At 40.0% G+C, this 24,040-nt stretch overlaps 1 protein-coding gene across 1 annotated transcript; it reads left to right on the top strand.

Annotated features, from left to right (window-relative positions):
• The first annotated feature begins 1,519 nt into the window (after positions 1–1,519).
• Positions 1,520–23,455, top strand: LOC308102994 (uncharacterized protein). Its single transcript, XM_080452850.1, has 4 exons — positions 1,520–1,619; positions 2,245–2,402; positions 13,383–15,107; positions 20,208–23,455. Exons 3-4 carry the CDS (start codon positions 13,668–13,670, stop codon positions 21,639–21,641), a joined length of 2,874 nt encoding a protein of 957 aa, XP_080308976.1. The 5' UTR covers positions 1,520–1,619; positions 2,245–2,402; positions 13,383–13,667; the 3' UTR covers positions 21,642–23,455.
• The last annotated feature ends 585 nt before the right edge of the window (positions 23,456–24,040 follow it).

Below are 24,040 nucleotides of genomic sequence, written 5' to 3'. Positions count from 1 at the left end.
TCTATGGATATCAAACTGTTGGTCTCTTACTGATGATGGTCATTTATGTTTCTTTAAGTGAATCCTCTGTTTTATTGTGTTCCTCAGTTGAAATTGACTCTTTAAAGTGGAATATTACGTATTCTTTCATCTTGACTTTTTGGCTAGAGTGACTTTCACCCTTTAAAGTGTCAAGCTTTGTGCTCTGAAAAAAGCAAACTTACAATGAATTATAAGTCATTCCAATAAACTGATTTTCAAAAATAACATTTATTTCTCCCTTGTCATTGTCTGCACATCAATGTTATTCACTGTAACACTCTACTAGGGCCCTAGATGCAGTGGTGGAACAAGTACTCAAATGTTTTACTTAAGTAAAAGTATCAATACTGCAATGTAAAAGTACTCCTTTACAAGTAAAAGTCCAGGAATTCAAAATTGACTTGAGTAAAAGTACAAAAGTATTGGTATCAAAATGTACTTAAAGTACCAAAAGTAAAAGTACTAAAATGTTTGAAAATAGCAGATCTACAAGCTCACAACGCGTTGCATCGCAACGCGTTGTGAGCTTGTAGATTTTCAAATAGCCTATAGGTATAAAATAGGGCTGAAGTGGTTAATGTATGTTTTATAATGTAATAATTTATATCTGAAAAGTAACTAGTAGTACCTAAAGTTTTCAAATAATTGTAGCAGAGTAAAAGTACAATATTTGCCTCTGAGATGTAGTGGAGTCGAAGTAAAGGTATAGACAATTGGAAATACTCCAGTAAAGTAAAAGTACCTCAAAATTGTACTTAAGTACAGACTAAATGTACTTAGTTACTCCATTGACATCCTATCTGATTGCATTAAACAACGATACATTTAGATTTGATACCAATACTTTTGTAAGTTTAATACTTGGATACCTACAGGCCTTTTACTTGGGCCTAGTATTTCACATTGTGGTATTGCTACTAATTTAATAAGTTGGAAAAAAAAAAGAAGAGAGAGTAGCCCACTTCTTCCACGACCACCAGGAAATACAAAATAAATACTGTCTGGAACAGTTATACTGTTCCCTGTTCCAGTTAACATAGAAAATCCCTGGGGAAATCAAATCAAAAGAAGCCACATGAGCACTTTAAACCCATGCGACGCGTTGTGAGCTTGTTGCAGATCTGCTATTTTCAAAAACTCTTGCAATAAAATGTGGAATATTTAGAACATGTTTTGAAACATTTTAACAACAGAAAATCCTGGCACAAAACATTTTCATTAAAACTATTTGAGAATCACTAGTTTAAATAATACTTAAAAAATGTAGAAGCAAGCCAAAATAAGCGAGTACACTTTAGAAACAACAAGCCCAGACCCCAAAAAACGCACCCCGCAACCACCAATTTTTACAAGCAACTTTACAGAAAAATAAGCCCAAAGTCGCTTATAATAAGCTGACATGGCAACACTGGTTCCAACTGCTCCGCCCCCGCATGCTTCTGATTGGCTTCCTAGCCATCAAGTTCTGCTGCGTGGCGTGCGTGCGTCTGTTGCGTCATCACGTTGTAATGGCGGCGTCCTGCAGCAGCAACAACAACAACAACACATCCAACATGAAGAACATGCTGCAGATTATGAAACTTATAGGACAACTTAAAGTAAGACTTGACACTTATTTCACTAATATATATTGATAGAATATACTGTGTGTGTGTGTGTGTGTGTGTGTGTGTGTGTGTGTGTGTGTGTGTGTGTGTGTGTGTGTGTGTGTGTGTGTGTGTGTGTGTGTGTGTGTGTGTGTGTGTGTGTGTGTGTGTGTGTGTGAAATGTCATCCTTTCAAACTTATGAAATGTCATCCTTTGGTGGATGGTATTATGGCCTTGGGGGAAATAACTGTAAACTTATTATCCTTGTGTCTGGGAGTCAGGGAAGCAGATCAAGGAACTCTTGTTTTATTTTCTGGTTCATCATTGAACAAAAAAAATAAGATTTTAAAAACACGGCCCCCTCACTGATTAGCACAATATCAGTCACCAGAACCAAGGACGGGTGTTTTTGATGAATCTGTCATGGTTAAAATGCAGTTTAAAGTTACAATGTGTTTTTATAGGAAGTCTGATATAATGAATAATATCAAATATCTAAATACTGAATCAAGCAAGTACTCAATTATTGGATTATTATAGTTTTTTTGGTTGAAATATTCCTTTAATGCACACCTTCCAGCCTATCAGAAACAAGGATTCAACTGAAATATTTTCTTTTTTCTGTGTTTGATTTAGAATCCTGTTCAACACAGCTGAACCTTACCTGACCCCCTGGGACTAGAGTTGGATCTGGAACCAGAGGAACCGGACCCAACATTGAGGAACCGGACCCAACATTGAGGAACCGCAGTCAGTTCCATCACATTAGGGAGCGTTTCACACTGTCAGAGCTGGTATGTGGACTTCACGTCTGCTGGTTCTCTCACTTTTTAGTTTCAAGGCCCCACTATAACTTGAGAGTTTACACATGGAACCAAAAGGACCCTTCCAGGTCCTTTTGTACACTTTCAGAGTTACAGAGTACAGACCTGTAAGGGTCCATTTGGAACCTCCTCAAGTAACCCAGAGGGTCCCTGGACCTCACTTTGAGAACCACTATAATAATATGTATAGCAATACTGTATGTATGATTGAATTTGTTTAATGAAGGCTGATTATTACGGGGCCAGAGCTCAGCTCTGGACCTGTTTTAATGTTGCCCTCTTTTTTCTTCTGCCACTTCTCGCAGTTCTGGCTGAACCGTGCATACGCTTTTTACGAAACTTGGCCATATGGTAGATGGTCATGAAAAACTATCAAGAAATAATTCTCACAATCTTTCGTCAAAAGGTGGCGCTATAGCAAAATGCCAACTTTGAACAGGTACAACTCATGCCCTGTTTGACCTACAGCCATGAAACTTCAATATACATATGCGTCTACTCATGATCAACAACTTTCACACTCTGACTTTTGACCTCTGACCTTTAGATCTCCCACCATTTTGAATAATATGAAAAACAGTTAAAACCTATCTCCTCCTGGGATTTTTTAGTAATCTGCACGAAACGTTTTACACATGAACTTTGAACCTATGCCGAAAAACTGATGCAAAAGATTTTCCATAAGTGAAAAAATGAAGCTTTAATGAGCCAATGAATATTGCAGTTTTATGACAATTATTCATCTGCCCCTAACACATACATGCAGACTCACATTTCTTTGAAACTTTGCGGTAATGTTGAGGGTCATTCCAAATATCACTGAAACCAATCTTACTCCAATTGGTCAAAGGGGGGCGCTATAGCGATTTTTTTTAAATGCAAACTTTAAACAGGCAAAAGTCATGCCTCGTTTGGCCGACAGCCATTAAACCTGCTTACACATGTGCCTTGACTCATGAGGAACACATGTATCACGTTAACCAGTAAGCTCCGCCCTTAGATTGTCTGCAATTTTGAGCAGTTTGAAAAACACTTAAACCCAGGATTTTTCAGCTATTTGCGTGAAACTGTATCATCTGTGTGATCTCCTTTTTCACAGGTTCTTGTCTGTTGGTCCAATGGCTTCTCCCTTAAGCGAGTGCCTCACGACCGCAAGGTTGCCGGTTCAAGCCTCACTTGATGCAGACTCATTTAAGTTGAATTGCAAAAAACATGACTGTATCAATGAATACATATGCAAACGGTAAAGATAACATGAAATGCTTATTTGAGAGTATGTTTTTTCAATGTATGACGTACTTCATTGTGAAAATATCCGATCTACAATCTCACAACTTTTCAGATAGCAACGTTTTGTGAGCTTGTAGATCGGCTGCTTTCACTGGTTTCGGTTTCGAGGAGACATACAATTTCTCTATTGGTAAATGGTTTGTGAACGAGTGATCTTAGTGTTAGTGAAACAGGGGCTTGGTTCATGACAGAAGGCAAAAGTGTATGATCTTCAACAGACAACTTCAGCCTGGATGAAGCTATAGCACTACTTGTAGTGTCTCATTCTGTGAGTCTGAAGGTTGAGAGTTTGATTCCTGTCAATGGCAATAGGTTGAGCTGTCTGTTTCTCTCACTCTATCTGGCTCTGTCTGTAGGTGGGTCATTCCACTTTTCAATTGCATCGCACAAAACATGACTGCATCAAATAATGCATGTGCAATTTTTTAAGACATTACAATCTAATATTTAATTCAGACACTGTGAAACCACATGTTGCTTTTCACTTGGCAGGATGTAAAATGTCTCTCTCTCTCTCTCTCTCTCTCTCTCTCTCTCTCTCTCTCTCTCTCTCTCTCTCTCTCTCTCTCTCTCTCTCTCTCTCTCTCTCTCTCTCTCTCTCTCTCTCTCTCTCTCTCTCTCTCTCTCTCTCTCATATATTCACCAGGTCAGGTCTGTTGGTCCAATGGCTTCTCGCTTAAGTGTGTGCCTTAGAACCTCAAGGTTGCCAGTTCAAGCCCCACTTGATGCAGACTTCATTTAAGTTGCATTGCACACAACATGATTGTGTCAATTAATGCAAGTGCAATTGTTAAAGATAACCTGAAATGCTTATTTGAGAGTATGTCTTTTCAATGTATGACATAGTTCATTCTGAAAATAGCCGATCTACAATCTCAAAACTTTTCAGATAGCAACGTGTTTCTGAGCTTGTAGATCGGCTGCTTTCACTGGTTCACTTTTATCTTCAACAGACAACCTCAGCCTGTACAAAGCTATAGCACTATAGGTAGTGTTGCAGCTTGTCAATCCGAAGGTTCAGGGTTCGATTCCTGTTAATGGCAATAGGTTGAGATGTCAATTCCGCTTCCATCTCTCTTCAATCTATTATGTTTCCAAGTCTCTCTCTCTCTCTTCAATCTATTCCGTTTCCATGTCTCTCTCGCTCTCTCCCTCTCTCCCTTCAATCTATTCCGTTTCCATGTCTCTCTCTCTCTTCAATCTATTCCGTTTCCATGTCTCTCTCTCTCTTCAATCTATTCCATTTCCATGTCTGTCTCTCTCTCTCTCTCTCTCTCTCTCTCTCTCTCTCTCTCTCTCTCTCTCTCTCTCTTCAATCTATTCCGTTTCCATGTCTCTTTCTCTCTCTCTTCAATCTATTCCGTTTCCATGTCTCTCTCTCTCTTCAATCTATTCCGTTTCCATGTCTCTCTCTCTCTCTCTCTCTGTATGTATGATTGAATTTGTTTAATGAAGGCTGATTATTACGGGGCCAGAGCTCAGCTCTGGACCTGTTTTAATGTTGCCCTCTTTTTTCTTCTGCCACTTTTCGCAGTTCTGGCTGAACCGTGCATACGCTTTTTACGAAACTTGGCCATATGGTAGATGGTCATGAAAAACTATCAAGAAATAATTCTCACAATCTTTCGTCAAAAGGTGGCGCTATAGCAAAATGCCAACTTTGAACAGGTACAACTCATGCCCTGTTTGACCTACAGCCATGAAACTTCAATATACATATGCGTCTACTCATGATCAACAACTTTCACACTCTGACTTTTGACCTCTGACCTTTAGATCTCCCACCATTTTGAATAATATGAAAAACAGTTAAAACCTATCTCCTCCTGGGATTTTTTAGTAATCTGCACGAAACGTTTTACACATGAACTTTGAACCTATGCCTATGCCGAAAAACTGATGCAAAAGATTTTCCATAAGTGAAAAAATGAAGCTTTAATGAGCCAATGAATATTGCAGTTTTATGACAATTATTCATCTGCCCCTAACACATACATGCAGACTCACATTTCTTTGAAACTTTGCGGTAATGTTGAGGGTCATTCCAAATATCACTGAAACCAATCTTACTCCAATTGGTCAAAGGGGGGCGCTATAGCGATTTTTTTTAAATGCAAACTTTAAACAGGCAAAAGTCATGCCTCGTTTGGCCGACAGCCATTAAACCTGCTTACACATGTGCCTTGACTCATGAGGAACACATGTATCACGTTAACCAGTAAGCTCCGCCCTTAGATTGTCTGCAATTTTGAGCAGTTTGAAAAACACTTAAACCCAGGATTTTTCAGCTATTTGCGTGAAACTGTATCATCTGTGTGATCTCCTTTTTCACAGGTTCTTGTCTGTTGGTCCAATGGCTTCTCCCTTAAGCGAGTGCCTCACGACCGCAAGGTTGCCGGTTCAAGCCTCACTTGATGCAGACTCATTTAAGTTGAATTGCAAAAAACATGACTGTATCAATGAATACATATGCAAACGGTAAAGATAACATGAAATGCTTATTTGAGAGTATGTTTTTTCAATGTATGACGTACTTCATTGTGAAAATATCCGATCTACAATCTCACAACTTTTCAGATAGCAACGTTTTGTGAGCTTGTAGATCGGCTGCTTTCACTGGTTTCGGTTTCGAGGAGACATACAATTTCTCTATTGGTAAATGGTTTGTGAACGAGTGATCTTAGTGTTAGTGAAACAGGGGCTTGGTTCATGACAGAAGGCAAAAGTGTATGATCTTCAACAGACAACTTCAGCCTGGATGAAGCTATAGCACTACTTGTAGTGTCTCATTCTGTGAGTCTGAAGGTTGAGAGTTTGATTCCTGTCAATGGCAATAGGTTGAGCTGTCTGTTTCTCTCACTCTATCTGGCTCTGTCTGTAGGTGGGTCATTCCACTTTTCAATTGCATCGCACAAAACATGACTGCATCAAATAATGCATGTGCAATTTTTTAAGACATTACAATCTAATATTTAATTCAGACACTGTGAAACCACATGTTGCTTTTCACTTGGCAGGATGTAAAATGTCCTCTCTCTCTCTCTCTCTCTCTCTCTCTCTCTCTCTCTCTCTCTCTCTCTCTCTCTCTCTCTCTCTCTCTCTCTCATATTCACCAGGTCAGGTCTGTTGGTCCAATGGCTTCTCGCTTAAGTGTGTGCCTTAGAACCTCAAGGTTGCCAGTTCAAGCCCCACTTGATGCAGACTTCATTTAAGTTGCATTGCACACAACATGATTGTGTCAATTAATGCAAGTGCAATTGTTAAAGATAACCTGAAATGCTTATTTGAGAGTATGTCTTTTCAATGTATGACATAGTTCATTCTGAAAATAGCCGATCTACAATCTCAAAACTTTTCAGATAGCAACGTGTTTCTGAGCTTGTAGATCGGCTGCTTTCACTGGTTCACTTTTATCTTCAACAGACAACCTCAGCCTGTACAAAGCTATAGCACTATAGGTAGTGTTGCAGCTTGTCAATCCGAAGGTTCAGGGTTCGATTCCTGTTAATGGCAATAGGTTGAGATGTCAATTCCGCTTCCATCTCTCTTCAATCTATTATGTTTCCAAGTCTCTCTCTCTCTCTTCAATCTATTCCGTTTCCATGTCTCTCTCGCTCTCTCCCTCTCTCCCTTCAATCTATTCCGTTTCCATGTCTCTCTCTCTCTTCAATCTATTCCGTTTCCATGTCTCTCTCTCTCTTCAATCTATTCCATTTCCATGTCTGTCTCTCTCTCTCTCTCTCTCTCTCTCTCTCTCTCTCTCTCTCTCTTCAATCTATTCCGTTTCCATGTCTCTTTCTCTCTCTCTTCAATCTATTCCGTTTCCATGTCTCTCTCTCTCTTCAATCTATTCCGTTTCCATGTCTCTCTCTCTCTCTCTCTCTGTATGTATGATTGAATTTGTTTAATGAAGGCTGATTATTACGGGGCCAGAGCTCAGCTCTGGACCTGTTTTAATGTTGCCCTCTTTTTTCTTCTGCCACTTTTCGCAGTTCTGGCTGAACCGTGCATACGCTTTTTACGAAACTTGGCCATATGGTAGATGGTCATGAAAAACTATCAAGAAATAATTCTCACAATCTTTCGTCAAAAGGTGGCGCTATAGCAAAATGCCAACTTTGAACAGGTACAACTCATGCCCTGTTTGACCTACAGCCATGAAACTTCAATATACATATGCGTCTACTCATGATCAACAACTTTCACACTCTGACTTTTGACCTCTGACCTTTAGATCTCCCACCATTTTGAATAATATGAAAAACAGTTAAAACCTATCTCCTCCTGGGATTTTTTAGTAATCTGCACGAAACGTTTTACACATGAACTTTGAACCTATGCCTATGCCTATGCCGAAAAACTGATGCAAAAGATTTTCCATAAGTGAAAAAATGAAGCTTTAATGAGCCAATGAATATTGCAGTTTTATGACAATTATTCATCTGCCCCTAACACATACATGCAGACTCACATTTCTTTGAAACTTTGCGGTAATGTTGAGGGTCATTCCAAATATCACTGAAACCAATCTTACTCCAATTGGTCAAAGGGGGGCGCTATAGCGATTTTTTTTAAATGCAAACTTTAAACAGGCAAAAGTCATGCCTCGTTTGGCCGACAGCCATTAAACCTGCTTACACATGTGCCTTGACTCATGAGGAACACATGTATCACGTTAACCAGTAAGCTCCGCCCTTAGATTGTCTGCAATTTTGAGCAGTTTGAAAAACACTTAAACCCAGGATTTTTCAGCTATTTGCGTGAAACTGTATCATCTGTGTGATCTCCTTTTTCACAGGTTCTTGTCTGTTGGTCCAATGGCTTCTCCCTTAAGCGAGTGCCTCACGACCGCAAGGTTGCCGGTTCAAGCCTCACTTGATGCAGACTCATTTAAGTTGAATTGCAAAAAACATGACTGTATCAATGAATACATATGCAAACGGTAAAGATAACATGAAATGCTTATTTGAGAGTATGTTTTTTCAATGTATGACGTACTTCATTGTGAAAATATCCGATCTACAATCTCACAACTTTTCAGATAGCAACGTTTTGTGAGCTTGTAGATCGGCTGCTTTCACTGGTTTCGGTTTCGAGGAGACATACAATTTCTCTATTGGTAAATGGTTTGTGAACGAGTGATCTTAGTGTTAGTGAAACAGGGGCTTGGTTCATGACAGAAGGCAAAAGTGTATGATCTTCAACAGACAACTTCAGCCTGGATGAAGCTATAGCACTACTTGTAGTGTCTCATTCTGTGAGTCTGAAGGTTGAGAGTTTGATTCCTGTCAATGGCAATAGGTTGAGCTGTCTGTTTCTCTCACTCTATCTGGCTCTGTCTGTAGGTGGGTCATTCCACTTTTCAATTGCATCGCACAAAACATGACTGCATCAAATAATGCATGTGCAATTTTTTAAGACATTACAATCTAATATTTAATTCAGACACTGTGAAACCACATGTTGCTTTTCACTTGGCAGGATGTAAAATGTCCTCTCTCTCTCTCTCTCTCTCTCTCTCTCTCTCTCTCTCTCTCGCTCTCGCTCTCGCTCTCTCTCTCTCTCTCTCTCTCTCTCTCTCTCTCTCTCTCTCTCATATTCACCAGGTCAGGTCTGTTGGTCCAATGGCTTCTCGCTTAAGTGTGTGCCTTAGAACCTCAAGGTTGCCAGTTCAAGCCCCACTTGATGCAGACTTCATTTAAGTTGCATTGCACACAACATGATTGTGTCAATTAATGCAAGTGCAATTGTTAAAGATAACCTGAAATGCTTATTTGAGAGTATGTCTTTTCAATGTATGACATAGTTCATTCTGAAAATAGCCGATCTACAATCTCAAAACTTTTCAGATAGCAACGTGTTTCTGAGCTTGTAGATCGGCTGCTTTCACTGGTTCACTTTTATCTTCAACAGACAACCTCAGCCTGTACAAAGCTATAGCACTATAGGTAGTGTTGCAGCTTGTCAATCCGAAGGTTCAGGGTTCGATTCCTGTTAATGGCAATAGGTTGAGATGTCAATTCCGCTTCCATCTCTCTTCAATCTATTATGTTTCCAAGTCTCTCTCTCTCTCTTCAATCTATTCCGTTTCCATGTCTCTCTCGCTCTCTCCCTCTCTCCCTTCAATCTATTCCGTTTCCATGTCTCTCTCTCTCTTCAATCTATTCCGTTTCCATGTCTCTCTCTCTCTTCAATCTATTCCATTTCCATGTCTGTCTCTCTCTCTCTCTCTCTCTCTCTCTCTCTCTCTCTCTCTCTCTCTCTCTCTTCAATCTATTCCGTTTCCATGTCTCTTTCTCTCTCTCTTCAATCTATTCCGTTTCCATGTCTCTCTCTCTCTTCAATCTATTCCGTTTCCATGTCTCTCTCTCTCTCTCTCTGTATGTATGATTGAATTTGTTTAATGAAGGCTGATTATTACGGGGCCAGAGCTCAGCTCTGGACCTGTTTTAATGTTGCCCTCTTTTTTCTTCTGCCACTTTTCGCAGTTCTGGCTGAACCGTGCATACGCTTTTTACGAAACTTGGCCATATGGTAGATGGTCATGAAAAACTATCAAGAAATAATTCTCACAATCTTTCGTCAAAAGGTGGCGCTATAGCAAAATGCCAACTTTGAACAGGTACAACTCATGCCCTGTTTGACCTACAGCCATGAAACTTCAATATACATATGCGTCTACTCATGATCAACAACTTTCACACTCTGACTTTTGACCTCTGACCTTTAGATCTCCCACCATTTTGAATAATATGAAAAACAGTTAAAACCTATCTCCTCCTGGGATTTTTTAGTAATCTGCACGAAACGTTTTACACATGAACTTTGAACCTATGCCTATGCCTATGCCGAAAAACTGATGCAAAAGATTTTCCATAAGTGAAAAAATGAAGCTTTAATGAGCCAATGAATATTGCAGTTTTATGACAATTATTCATCTGCCCCTAACACATACATGCAGACTCACATTTCTTTGAAACTTTGCGGTAATGTTGAGGGTCATTCCAAATATCACTGAAACCAATCTTACTCCAATTGGTCAAAGGGGGCGCTATAGCGATTTTTTTTAAATGCAAACTTTAAACAGGCAAAAGTCATGCCTCGTTTGGCCGACAGCCATTAAACCTGCTTACACATGTGCCTTGACTCATGAGGAACACATGTATCACGTTAACCAGTAAGCTCCGCCCTTAGATTGTCTGCAATTTTGAGCAGTTTGAAAAACACTTAAACCCAGGATTTTTCAGCTATTTGCGTGAAACTGTATCATCTGTGTGATCTCCTTTTTCACAGGTTCTTGTCTGTTGGTCCAATGGCTTCTCCCTTAAGCGAGTGCCTCACGACCGCAAGGTTGCCGGTTCAAGCCTCACTTGATGCAGACTCATTTAAGTTGAATTGCAAAAAACATGACTGTATCAATGAATACATATGCAAACGGTAAAGATAACATGAAATGCTTATTTGAGAGTATGTTTTTTCAATGTATGACGTACTTCATTGTGAAAATATCCGATCTACAATCTCACAACTTTTCAGATAGCAACGTTTTGTGAGCTTGTAGATCGGCTGCTTTCACTGGTTTCGGTTTCGAGGAGACATACAATTTCTCTATTGGTAAATGGTTTGTGAACGAGTGATCTTAGTGTTAGTGAAACAGGGGCTTGGTTCATGACAGAAGGCAAAAGTGTATGATCTTCAACAGACAACTTCAGCCTGGATGAAGCTATAGCACTACTTGTAGTGTCTCATTCTGTGAGTCTGAAGGTTGAGAGTTTGATTCCTGTCAATGGCAATAGGTTGAGCTGTCTGTTTCTCTCACTCTATCTGGCTCTGTCTGTAGGTGGGTCATTCCACTTTTCAATTGCATCGCACAAAACATGACTGCATCAAATAATGCATGTGCAATTTTTTAAGACATTACAATCTAATATTTAATTCAGACACTGTGAAACCACATGTTGCTTTTCACTTGGCAGGATGTAAAATGTCCTCTCTCTCTCTCTCTCTCTCTCTCTCTCTCTCTCTCTCTCTCTCTCTCTCTCTCTCTCTCTCTCTCTCTCTCTCTCTCTCATATTCACCAGGTCAGGTCTGTTGGTTCAATATTCTCGCTTAAGTGTGTGCCTTAGAACCTCAAGGTTGCCAGTTCAAGCCCCACTTGATGCAGACTTCATTTAAGTTGCATTGCACACAACATGATTGTGTCAATTAATGCAAGTGCAATTGTTAAAGATAACCTGAAATGCTTATTTGAGAGTATGTCTTTTCAATGTATGACATAGTTCATTCTGAAAATAGCCGATCTACAATCTCAAAACTTTTCAGATAGCAACGTGTTTCTGAGCTTGTAGATCGGCTGCTTTCACTGGTTCACTTTTATCTTCAACAGACAACCTCAGCCTGTACAAAGCTATAGCACTATAGGTAGTGTTGCAGCTTGTCAATCCGAAGGTTCAGGGTTCGATTCCTGTTAATGGCAATAGGTTGAGATGTCAATTCCGCTTCCATCTCTCTTCAATCTATTATGTTTCCAAGTCTCTCTCTCTCTCTTCAATCTATTCCGTTTCCATGTCTCTCTCGCTCTCTCCCTCTCTCCCTTCAATCTATTCCGTTTCCATGTCTCTCTCTCTCTTCAATCTATTCCGTTTCCATGTCTCTCTCTCTCTTCAATCTATTCCATTTCCATGTCTGTCTCTCTCTCTCTCTCTCTCTCTCTCTCTCTCTCTCTCTCTCTCTCTCTCTCTCTCTCTCTCTTCAATCTATTCCGTTTCCATGTCTCTTTCTCTCTCTCTTCAATCTATTCCGTTTCCATGTCTCTCTCTCTCTTCAATCTATTCCGTTTCCATGTCTCTCTCTCTCTCTCTCTCTCTCTCTCTTTCTCTTCAATCTATTCCGTTTCTCTCTCTCTCTCTTTCTCTTCAATCTATTCCGTTTCTCTCTCTCTCTCTCTCTTCAATCTATTCCGTCTCTCTCTCTCTCTCTCTTCAATCTATTCCGTCTCTCTCTCTCTTCAATCTAATCCGTCTCTCTCTCTCTCTCTCTCTCTCTCTCTCTCTCTCTCTCTCTCTCTCTCTCTCTCTCTCTCTATTCACTGGCCCCGTATTATCGCTGCTTGCAGCTATATTTATTATTATTTTTCCAATCGTGGAATCGTTAAAGGGAACCGTTAAGTAATCAGACCTTTGAGAGGGAAAAACACAGAGGTTGGTATTTACTCTCCTCACTTGACAAATACACCAGATGTACAAGCTGACAACACCTTACCATGAAATGAAATATTGTCTTCTTTTTTTGTGACACCATCTGTGTCTATTCCTGATGCAGGACAGTGGATAGTTAGCATGCTTAATGCAAGGGACACCTTTCCCCTTGATGATCAATAAAACTCTAATGCATATCAGATTTTTCTAGTGTCCTCATTCACTTCATCATATCAAACCACTTTTTTTCCTTCTTTTCTTTACCTTAGCAATGGTGTTCTGTAGAACAATATGATAATGTGCCTACAGGCAAAAAAACATAGAGAGAAGCTTTTCAGTTATTGCACTGACAGCATTGTTGAATGATACATCTCATTCAACCAATTCAATATGTGTGGTGCATACGTTGTTTGTATTAGATAATTTGTTAATTTGTGTCTGTCTGTGTGTGTACTTGAAACAGGTCTGTGGTGGTGTGTCAAAGCTCCGCTCCCTGCCAGACTCATCTGAGACAATAACATTGACCTTCAGATCAAACCCACAACTTCCAGTGAGGAGGACAGACTGTCTTCACATCAGCTACCGGAGGGAATACTGACCCAGACCACTGGAACCTGCTGACTCTGAATGAAACAAGAACCAGGATTCACAGTGAAAGTAAACTTCAGGGAACATTCTAGAGGAAGTGTTACCACCACTGACTGACTTCCTGTATTGAGCAGAGTGTTTGTAGCTTCACTCACACTAAATGGCTTCCACGTCGTCTCTTCCAGTAGAAGCTTTTTCCTGTCCTGTGTGTCATGACATCTTTAAAGATCCTGTTCTCCTGTCGTGTAGACACAGCTTCTGTAAAGAATGTCTTCAGAATTGGTGGAGAGAGAAGAGAATAAATGAATGTCCTGTTTGTAAGAAAATACATTTAACAGATCATCCACCCTGTAACCTGTCTCTGAAGAACCTGTGTGAGGCCTTAGTACAGGAGAGACATCAGAGCACTTCAAAACGTCAGAGAACTTCATCAGGGTCTGAAGATCTATGCAGTCTACATGCAGAGAAACTCACACTCTTCTGTCAGGAATGTCAACAGCCAGTGTGTGTTGTGTGTCTTCATTCAGAAAAACACACCAACCACACTTTCAGACCCATCGATGAAGCTGCTCTGGATCACAAGAAGGAAGTCCAGAAATCACTGAAGCCTTTACAGGAGAAACTGAAGGTCTTTGTTAAAGTTAGAACAAACTGTGACCAAAAAGTAGAGCACATGAAGGTCCAGGCCCGGCACACAGAGAGGCAGATTAAAGACCAGTTTAAGAAGCTTCATCAGTTTCTTCAAGAGGAAGAGGAGGCCAGCATCACTGCACTGAGGGAGGAAGAGCAGCAGAAGAGTCAGATGATGAAGGAGAAGATTGAGGGTCTGAAGAGAGACATATCAACCCTTTTATACAACATCAGAGCCATAGAGAAGGAGCTGAGAGCTGAACACATCTCTTTCCTGCAGAACTACACACTACTCACACTGCAGGACCCACAGCTGGACTCAGGACCACTGATAGACGTGACCAAACACCTGGGCAACCTGACCTTCAGAGTCTGGGACAAGATGAAGGACATTGTGTCCTACACACCTGTCATTCTGGACCCCAACACTGCCCATCCATACCTCATCCTGTCTGATGATCTGACCAGTGTGAGATCGAGAGGACGACGACAGCAGCTTCCTGACAACCCAGAGAGGTTTGACCCCTTTCCCCTAGTCCTGGGTTCTGAGGGCTTTAACTCAGGGACCCACAGCTGGGATGTTGAGGTTGGAGACAATACTTACTGGATGCTGGGTGTGTTAACAGAGTTAGCAGAGAGAAAGGGAAAAGCACAGGATGAAATGTGGGGTATAAGGTTAAAGGAAGGTAAATACAAAGCAGGCAAAGGGTTATCAAGGTCATTCACTAATCTCTCAGTGAAGCAGAAACCTCAGAGGATCAGAGTCCAGCTGGACTGGAATGAAGGAAAGGTGTCATTCTCTGATCCTGATACTAACACACACATACACTCCCTCACACACACTTTCACTGACACACTCTTTCCATACATTTACACTCAAGATGATTCTCTCCCTCTGAAGATGTTACCAGAGAAGATCAGTGTAACAACATGGTTAGACATCTCTAGTGTCTCTTATCGATTGTCTATAGTGTAGATTGGTCAGGAATGAAGGAGGAGAAAGGGTATCAAATGGAGGTCCGTCCGTGGCCAAATGATCATCAAACGGGTGGTCTCTGAAGTGAAAAGGGTTTAGAATGATGGATCGCTGTTGGTCTCCATGGAAGAGTTGTTTCTATTGAACACTTACTGATGTTGGTCATTTACGTTTTTTTAAGGGAATTCTTGCTTTTATTGTGTTCCTCTGTTAACTAACTGTTCAAGTATGAGGTTGCAATTTTATTTGTTTGCACCTGTGTTTGTTTATAATATCAGTTTAAGAGTTCTTTAAGTGGACAGTTACTAGTATTTGACCTTACCTTACATTGTTTTAAATACTCTAAACCTTGTTTTAAATACTGTAAACCTGTCTTTAATGTTATACCCTGATGAAGACTCTTTGTGTCAAAATGTGTCAATGTTCCTGTTGAAATAACGAGTTCAAACTTGATCACAGTGCCTTTGATGCCTTTATTCAATGCCACTCTATGAATTTCCTTATTAAGTCTTAACTCTCTGTCTGTTACTATAAGATGTATCAATTTAATATACTAATACTGTTTTAATTTTATCTATTATAAAGAGGACATAAATAATACCAACATGTTTTAAAACCATAGTCATCAAAAAGACTGATTTCTTGTCCTGCAAAATGTAAAGAATAAATAAATCCAGTGATGTGGATGAATACAATGAAAGGGATGGATTATGATAAGGAAGGAAATGAATAGGAAAACAAGACAATAAAAAGAGCAAAAAATCTCAAAACAATGAGTCAAGCTGAACTTTCCTGTTTGCTGCTTTTTTTTGTATAGTCATTTAAATGAGTTGGTAGAATGATGTGTAATGGGACTGCATTCCACATTAAAGTCTAACTATAGATTAATTATCCTAATTTAAAGATGGTTTTATAGTGAGGTCGTGAATTTGGGTGTTTTTATTATTTTAGGGGTGATCAGCCATTTAGAATGGAAGTCAATGGGGCTTAAATCTGAATTCAACCTTGCATAAATGTGTATAGTTTTTTTGTCCAATCTGTATGGTAATTTTGTCCAATATGTATGGTAGAGTATGTTAATTCTCAGTAGGAACACACTGAGGAGACTAGCAGCGCTCATCCAATGTCATTTCGTCTAAGCTTATCACCCCCCCCCCCCCACCACCACCACCAACTGTTTACTGTACATATCTTTCTTTCTTATTACTACTCGTATATATGATGTTTTGGCAAATTACTGTATATTATTGTTCGTCTTTAAATGTTTCGATGAATTGAATACAGGACCTTAATGGAAACAAGCCTTGAGGGCTTATTTGGGGCGTTGTGGGCTTGTAGATCTGCTATATTCAGTCTTGCAATAAAATGTGGAATATTATTTGAAACATTTTCACAACACAAAATAAGCAAGTCAATTTTAGAAACAAGCCCAAAAAACCGCACCCCGCAACTACCACTTTTTTCCAAGCAACTTTACAGAAAAGGAAGCCCAAAGTCGCTTATAATAAGCCGACATGGCAACACTGGTTCGAGGCCCCGCCCCTGCATGCTTCTGATTGGCTTCCTAGCTTGTGTCGTATGTGACTGACTCAATCAAGGACTGCTGCGTGGCGTGCGTGCGTCATCACGTTGTAATGGCGGCGTCCTGCAGCAACTAACAACAACAACACATCCAACATGAAGAACATACTGTAGTTTATGAAACTTAAGTAAGTGAGTAAAGTAAGTAAAGTAAGACTTGACACTTATTTATTACACTAATATGTATAGAGCACTGAAGTCTGACGTGATTTACACATCCTACCTGGGTCGCGGTGCCCCCCATTCTGAATTCTCATAGAGATGTTTAATATCGCGTCAAATAAGAACTGTGTTCCAAAAATAAACAAATGACCCCGGGGGGTTGACTCATATGGATTATGAAGCATCAACTGACGTGTGAGAAAACGCTAATGTTACTTCCGCCGAATTAGTAACATTTTTGCCAGAAACAGACTGTATCAAATATAAGTGACTGACTATCATTCATAAACGATACAGAGCCTCCTCCCTGACAATATCGCCGAGACAGTTTGTTTATTTATGGACCACAATTATTATATGAGACGATTCTATGATGACCCAATGTTATTCTCCATTAGAGAAATTACTTTACGACCCAGGGGATGAACGAGTGACGTCATGACTTCTGTGCTCTATTGATAGAATATACTGTGTGTGTGTGTGTGGGGACACTTGTTTTACATCCAAACTTATGAATGTCATCTTTTGGTGGAAGGTATTATGGCCTTGGGGGAAATAACTGTCAACTTATTGTCCTTGTGTCTGGTTCATCATTGAACAAAAAAAAAAGATTTTAAAAACACGGCCCCCTCACTTATTAGGACAATATATCAGTCACCAGAACCAAGGACGGGTGTTTCTGATGAATCTATCATGGTTAAAATGAAGTTTGAAGTTACAATGGGTTTGTATAGGAAGTCTGATAAAATGAATATCAAATATCTAAATACTGAATCAAGCAAGTACTCAATTATTGGATTATTATATATTTTTTGGTTGAAGTATTCCTTTAATGCACATCTTCCAGCCTATCAGAAACAAGGATTCAAGTATTAGAGTTAAGAGAAGAACTGAGTTATTTTATTTTTTTCTGTGTTTGATTTAGAATCCTGTTCAACACAGCTGAACCTTACCTGACCCCCTGAGACTAGGGTTGGATCTGGAACCAGAGGAACCGGACCCAACATTGAGGAACCGTAGTCAGTTCCATCACATTAGGGAGCGTTTCACACTGTCAGAGCTGGTATGTGGACTTCATGTCTGCTGGTTCTTTCACTTTTTAGTTTCAAGGCCCCACTATAACTTGAGAGTTTACACATGGAACAAAAAGGACCCTTCCAGGTCCATTTGTACACTTTCAGAGTTACAGACCTGTAACTTAGGGTCCATTTGTAACCCCCTCAAGTAACCCAGAGGGTCCCTGGACCTCACCTTGAGAACCACTATAATATGTATGCAATACTGTATGTATGATTGCATTTTCTTTCTTTTTTTTTAATGAAGGCTGATTTATTTTTATTTCCAAATATAGGAATTGTTAAAGGGAACCGTTAAGGAATCAGACCTTTGAGAGGGAATCGTTAATGAACCGCAATGGTTAAAATCCTACAGGATCCCAACCCTACCTGAGACAACACAGTAAACACAGAGGTTGGTATTTACACTGCTCACTTGACAAATACACCAGATATAGACAAGCTGACAACACGTTACCATGAAAATGAAATATTGTCTTCGTTTATTTTTCCAGTGACACCATCTGTGTCCATTCCTGATGCAGGACAGTGGATAGTTAGCATGGTTAATACATGGAACACTTTTCCCCTTGATGATCAATACAACTCCAACGCATATCAGATGGCAGCTTTCTAGTAGCCTGGTAAAGCCCCTCCCTCCGGAAAATCTCATTTCCATTTGATTTCAGGAAGGAGTCTGGCATGAGAACCTTTTTTGACTGTGGGCTGGAGTTGGGCGGGAGTAATACCGTTGACTGACAACCCCTTCAGCCAATCAGCAGTTGTTCCCCCTCAGCCAATCAGCAGTCTGTTTTTACCACCTCCAGACCGATGTGACGCAACGGGACTTTTGAGACGGCCATGCCCAAAATAGGTTGCCTTAATCGGATACATGCGTGTCACTGCCCGCCCCTGCCGGTTCTCTGAATTCTCATTTTTGAATAGGCTCTGTCATGATTAATTGACCACATATATGAAGTTAAATTCTATCCGAACGATATCTTAAAAGTAAATTCCGTGCATCAAAAAATACGTTTGAGAGCGTTTTCAAGTTTTAAAACGGAAACTAAAAACAGCAGACTGAAAACAATGGCTGCCGTCGGCTGCACTCAGATCTGACCACCTCGAACTCGCCACCTGATTGGCCAACTTTCGCTGTCACTCACAGAACGATGGGCTTTACCAAAAAGCCAAATAAGCCCTCGTGCCAGACTCCTTCCTGAAATCAAATGGAAATGAGATTTTCCGGAGGGAGGGGCTTTACCAGGCTAGCTTTCTAGTGTCCTCATTCACTTTAATATCAAACCACTTTTTCCCTTTTTTTTTACCTCAGCAATGGTGTTCAGTAGAACAATATGATAATATGCCTACAGGCAAAAAACATAGAGAGAAGCTTTTCAGTTATGTAGACAGCATTGTTGAATGATACATCTCATTCAACCAATTCAATATGTGTGGTGCATACGTTGTTTGTATTAGATTAAAGGATCTACACCATGAATTTAAAAAATATATTTGATATTTAATATCATATGGTGTATGTCCCTCAAACCTTTTTCAAAAGGTTTGAGCCTAAATCATCACTCAGATATACTCATCCCAAGTCAATTGTCTCTGGCTTATACAGCACTTTCAGCTGCAATACCAAAACGTCCTTTTGGGCAGGGGGGGGCTACTGAGCAATTCTGTCTGGCCATCATCAATGCAATGGCAAGGCAAGTGATGTCACTTGCATTGCCATTCTGGAATGGCCTGTTCAGACACGCCCATTCTGAAAATCTCTGAAATGAGAATGAATGACTGAATGTTAAAAAAATATATTTTTTGGGGTACAAGAGACACTGGGGAGCCCAAAAAATACCCCCCCCCAAAAAAAAAATTATGAAATTCATGGTGTGTCTGTGTGTGTGTGTCTGTCTGTCTGTCTGTCTGTGTGTGTATGTCTGTCTGTTTGTGTGTGTGTGTGTGTGTGTGTGTACTTGAAACAGGTCTGTGGTGGTGTGTCAAAGCTCCGCTCCCTGGCTGCCAGACACATCTGAGACGATAAGATTGACCTTCAGATCAAACCCACAACTTCCAGTGAGGAGAACAGACTGTCTTCACACAGCTACCGGAGGGAATACTGACCCAGACCACTGGAACCTGCTGACTCTGTCAGCTGAATGGACTTCAACAAGAACTAGGATTCACAGTGAAAGTAAACTTCAGGGAACATTCTTGAGGAAGTGTTACCACCACTGACTGACTTCCTGTATTGAGCAGAGTGTTTGTAGCTTCACTCAGACACTAAATGGCTTCCACGTCGTCTCTTCCAGAAGACGCTTTTTCCTGTCCTGTGTGTCGTGACATCTTTAAAGATCCTGTTCTCCTGTCATGTAGACACAGCTTCTGTAAAGAATGTCTTCAGAATAGGTGGAGAGAGAAGGGAATAAATGAATGTCCAGTTTGTAAGAAAATACATTCAACAGGTAATCCACCCTGTAACCTGGTTCTGAAGAACCTGTGTGAGGCCTTAATACAGGAGAGACATCAGAGAGCTTCAAAACGTCAGAGAACTTCAGAGAAAGTCTTCTGTCGGAAACAGCCAGTGTATGTTCATTCAGAAAACCACACTAACCACAATTTCGGACCCATTGATGAAGCTGCTCTGGAGGAAGCCCAGAAATCACTGAAGCCTTTGCAGGAGAAACTGAAGGTCTTTGTTAAAGTTAAAGCAACCTGTGACCAAACAGCAAAGCACATTAAGGCCCAGTTCTGGCACATAGAGAGCCAGATTAAAGACCAGTTTAAGAAGATGCATCAGTTTCTACAAGAGGAAGAGGAGGCCAGCATCACTGCACTGAGGGAGGAGGAGCAGCAGAAGAGTCAGATGATGAAGGAGAAGATTGAGGGTCTGAACAGAGACATATTAACCCTTTCAAACAACATCAGAGCCATAGTCTACTCCTCCTCTATCATAGAGGAGGTGCACAACGACACACTACTCATACTGCAGGACCCACAGCTGGTCTCAGGGATAGACATGGTCAAACACATGGGCACACTACTCACACTGCAGGACCCACAGCTGGTCTCAGGGATAGACATGGTCAAACACCTGGGCAACCTGACCTTCAGAGTCTGGGACAAGATGAAGGACATCGTCTCCTACACTCCTGTCATTCTGGACCCCAGCACTGCCCATCCAAGACTCATCCTGTCTGATGATCTGTCCAGTGTGAGATGGGGGGGAAGACAGCAGCTACCTGACAACCCAGAGAGGTTTGACATCTTTCCCTTTGTCCTGGGTTCTGAGGGCTTTAACTCAGGGACTCACAGCTGGGATGTTGAGGTTGTAGACAATAGTAACTGGATGCTGGGCGTTTTAGCGGAGTCTTTTCCGAGGAAGGGAAGTGGACTGGGTAAATTCTGGAGAATAGGGTTCTATGAAGGTAAATACACAGCATGCTCCGAACCAGAGTCAGTCACTAAACTCTCAGTGAAGCAGAAACCTCAGAAGATCAGAGTCCAGCTGGACTGGAATAAAGGAAAGCTGTCATTCTCTGATGCTGATACTAACACACACATACACACCTTCACACACACTTTCACTGACACACTCTTTCCATACATTTGCACTCACACTTTCTCTCTGAAAATGCTACCTGGGAAGATCAGTGTAACTCCGGAACACGTGCGGCCAATTAGAGAAGTCGTTCACTTTGTGATAAAAGCACCAAACTTGGCATGAATAATGCATAATGCTTATGGCCTACTTTTTCAGAAAAGCTGTTAGCCACCTAAACATTTTGGCATTTTTCTGTCGCATCAAAATTGATAAACATGTTTTTTCAGTGTAGAACTTGAATTTCGGAACATATTTTAATGATCTAGTTGTGTGTTTGTATGTCTGACAACACTTTCTATATAGTCAATTTGACATGCACAACTCAGTGGATTATAAATGGACATTTTGTGTGACGGTTTAGGCCGAGGGGCTATCCTTTTATCACTTATCTGTACAGATTAGTATATCTACTGTAAGCACATTCAGGTATGGGATACAACTAGGTCCAAACAAAGTGCTCTTCAACACCTAGCTTGATCGTTCATCCAGTCCAATTCAATTCAAAGGAGCTTTATTGGCATGAAAAAATATACGTTTACACTGCCAAAGCTAGTGTCAAAATATAATAAAAACAATTTAAGAAAAAAACGGAAAGTAATCGGCAATCGACAAGTTGTCAATAATAAATTGTTATAATCGTATCTATTGTCTTATCAATTGTTGATCAATTACAGTATTTGCTTATCATAATGCTGCTAATAATGGTTAGTGATGGTTACATTTGGTGAAAGAGGGGAGTGTTGCACTGGGTTAGGCATGTAACAAACTATTTCATTGATAATAAAAATCGTATTTTAATAAATTAATCGACTTTCAAAAATAGCAGATCTACAAGCTCCCGGTGGGGGCTCCTCATTGGTAGGTGAGCCAGTAGGATACAACTTGTAGACAACCCACATGTGTGTGTGGGGAGGAATTAATCGGCATAACTATTAAATTGGGGTGAAAAATATTAAAAGGCAGACGTATAATCATACATAAATATTTTCTTTCACTGTGATATACAGTTCTGAACTGCGTGATTTTTTCCATCTCTTTATACTGTCGACTCATTGTGAAATCCACTTGGTGTTGATAATTTGTCCATACAGTCTTTATTTCTTCCACTTTGGTGCTACATGTTTTTGCATTGCCGTTTCATTAATTTTGCTACTTTCTTGATGGATATTAATGATGGTTCTCTACTGTTGGTGTTTAGATGTCTGGTCCAGGGACCACCAGGTGTCTAAATTGTTACTGAGAGTTTACAAATTTGTCAACACTGTGGATTTTACAGTGTAGAGAGGGTGCCCAGACCCAGAAATGTATCAAATGGTGGTCTGTGGCCATATATAGAGTATGGAAGTCCTGACTTCACCCTGTTATCCCCTGGGTCACGGAAGTATTTTTTCTATTGAAAATACCATTGGGTGATCTTAGCATCTTGTCATGTAAGAACTGTTCCAAAAATAAACAAATCAGTCTGCCGATTCTGTCAGGTATGAGTATCGTTTATGATATTGAGTTACATTTGATAATGTCTGTGTTTTGGAGAAAATTATTATTTGGATAAATAAGTACTTTTTCACCGTCTGTTGATGCTTCATGTCCATATCCATCCATAGGAGTAAAATTGCCAGGCTCATTCGTTAATTATTTTGGGAACACGGTTCTTATATGCCACGATGATATTGAGACCTTATGGTATTTTCAATGGAAAAAAATTACCCAGGGAGATAGTGGCCTCTAGCGGCAGTGATGACAGACTTGGGTTCTCTATGGATATCAAACTGGTGGTCTCTTACTGATGATGGTCATTTTATGTTTCTTTAAGTGAATCCTCTGTTTTATTGTGTTCCTCTGTTACCAGTTGAAATGGACTCTTTAAAGTTAGAGTTAGTTTTTGTTAGTTACTTTCACCCTTAAAGTGTCAAGCTTTGTGCTCTGAAAAAAACAAACTTACAATGAATTATAAGTAATTCTAATAAACTGATTTTCAAAAATAACATTTATTTCTCCCTTGTCATTGTCTGCACATAAATGTTATTCACTGTAACACTACTAGGGCCCTAGATGCAGTGGTGGAAAAAGTACTCAAATGTTTTACTTAAGTAAAAGTATCAATACTGCAATGTAAAAGTACTCCCTTACAAGTAAAAGTCCAGGAATTCACAATTTACTTGAGTAAATGTACAAAAGCATTGGTATCAAAATGTACTTAAAGTACCAAAAGTAAAAGTACTAAAATGTTTGAAAATAGCAGATCTACAAGCTCACAATGCGTTGCGATGCGACGCGTTGTGAGCTTGTAGATCGGCTATTTTCAAATAGCCTATGTATAAAACAGGGCTAAAGTGGTTAATGTATGTTTTATAATGTAATAATTTATAATTTATATCTGAAAAGTAACTAGTAACTAAAGTTTTAAAATAATTGTAGTGGAGTAAAAGTACAAAATTTGCCTCTGAGGTGTAGTGGAGTAGAAGTAAAAGTATAGACAATTGGAAATACTTCAGTAAAGTAAAAGTACCTCAAAATTGTAC

Source organism: Gymnoscopelus braueri (genome assembly GCF_963280865.1).
Source record: "Gymnoscopelus braueri genome assembly, chromosome: 16".
Lineage (NCBI taxonomy): Eukaryota > Metazoa > Chordata > Actinopteri > Myctophiformes > Myctophidae > Gymnoscopelus > Gymnoscopelus braueri.
This window is presented reverse-complemented; position numbering and strand designations above follow the sequence as displayed.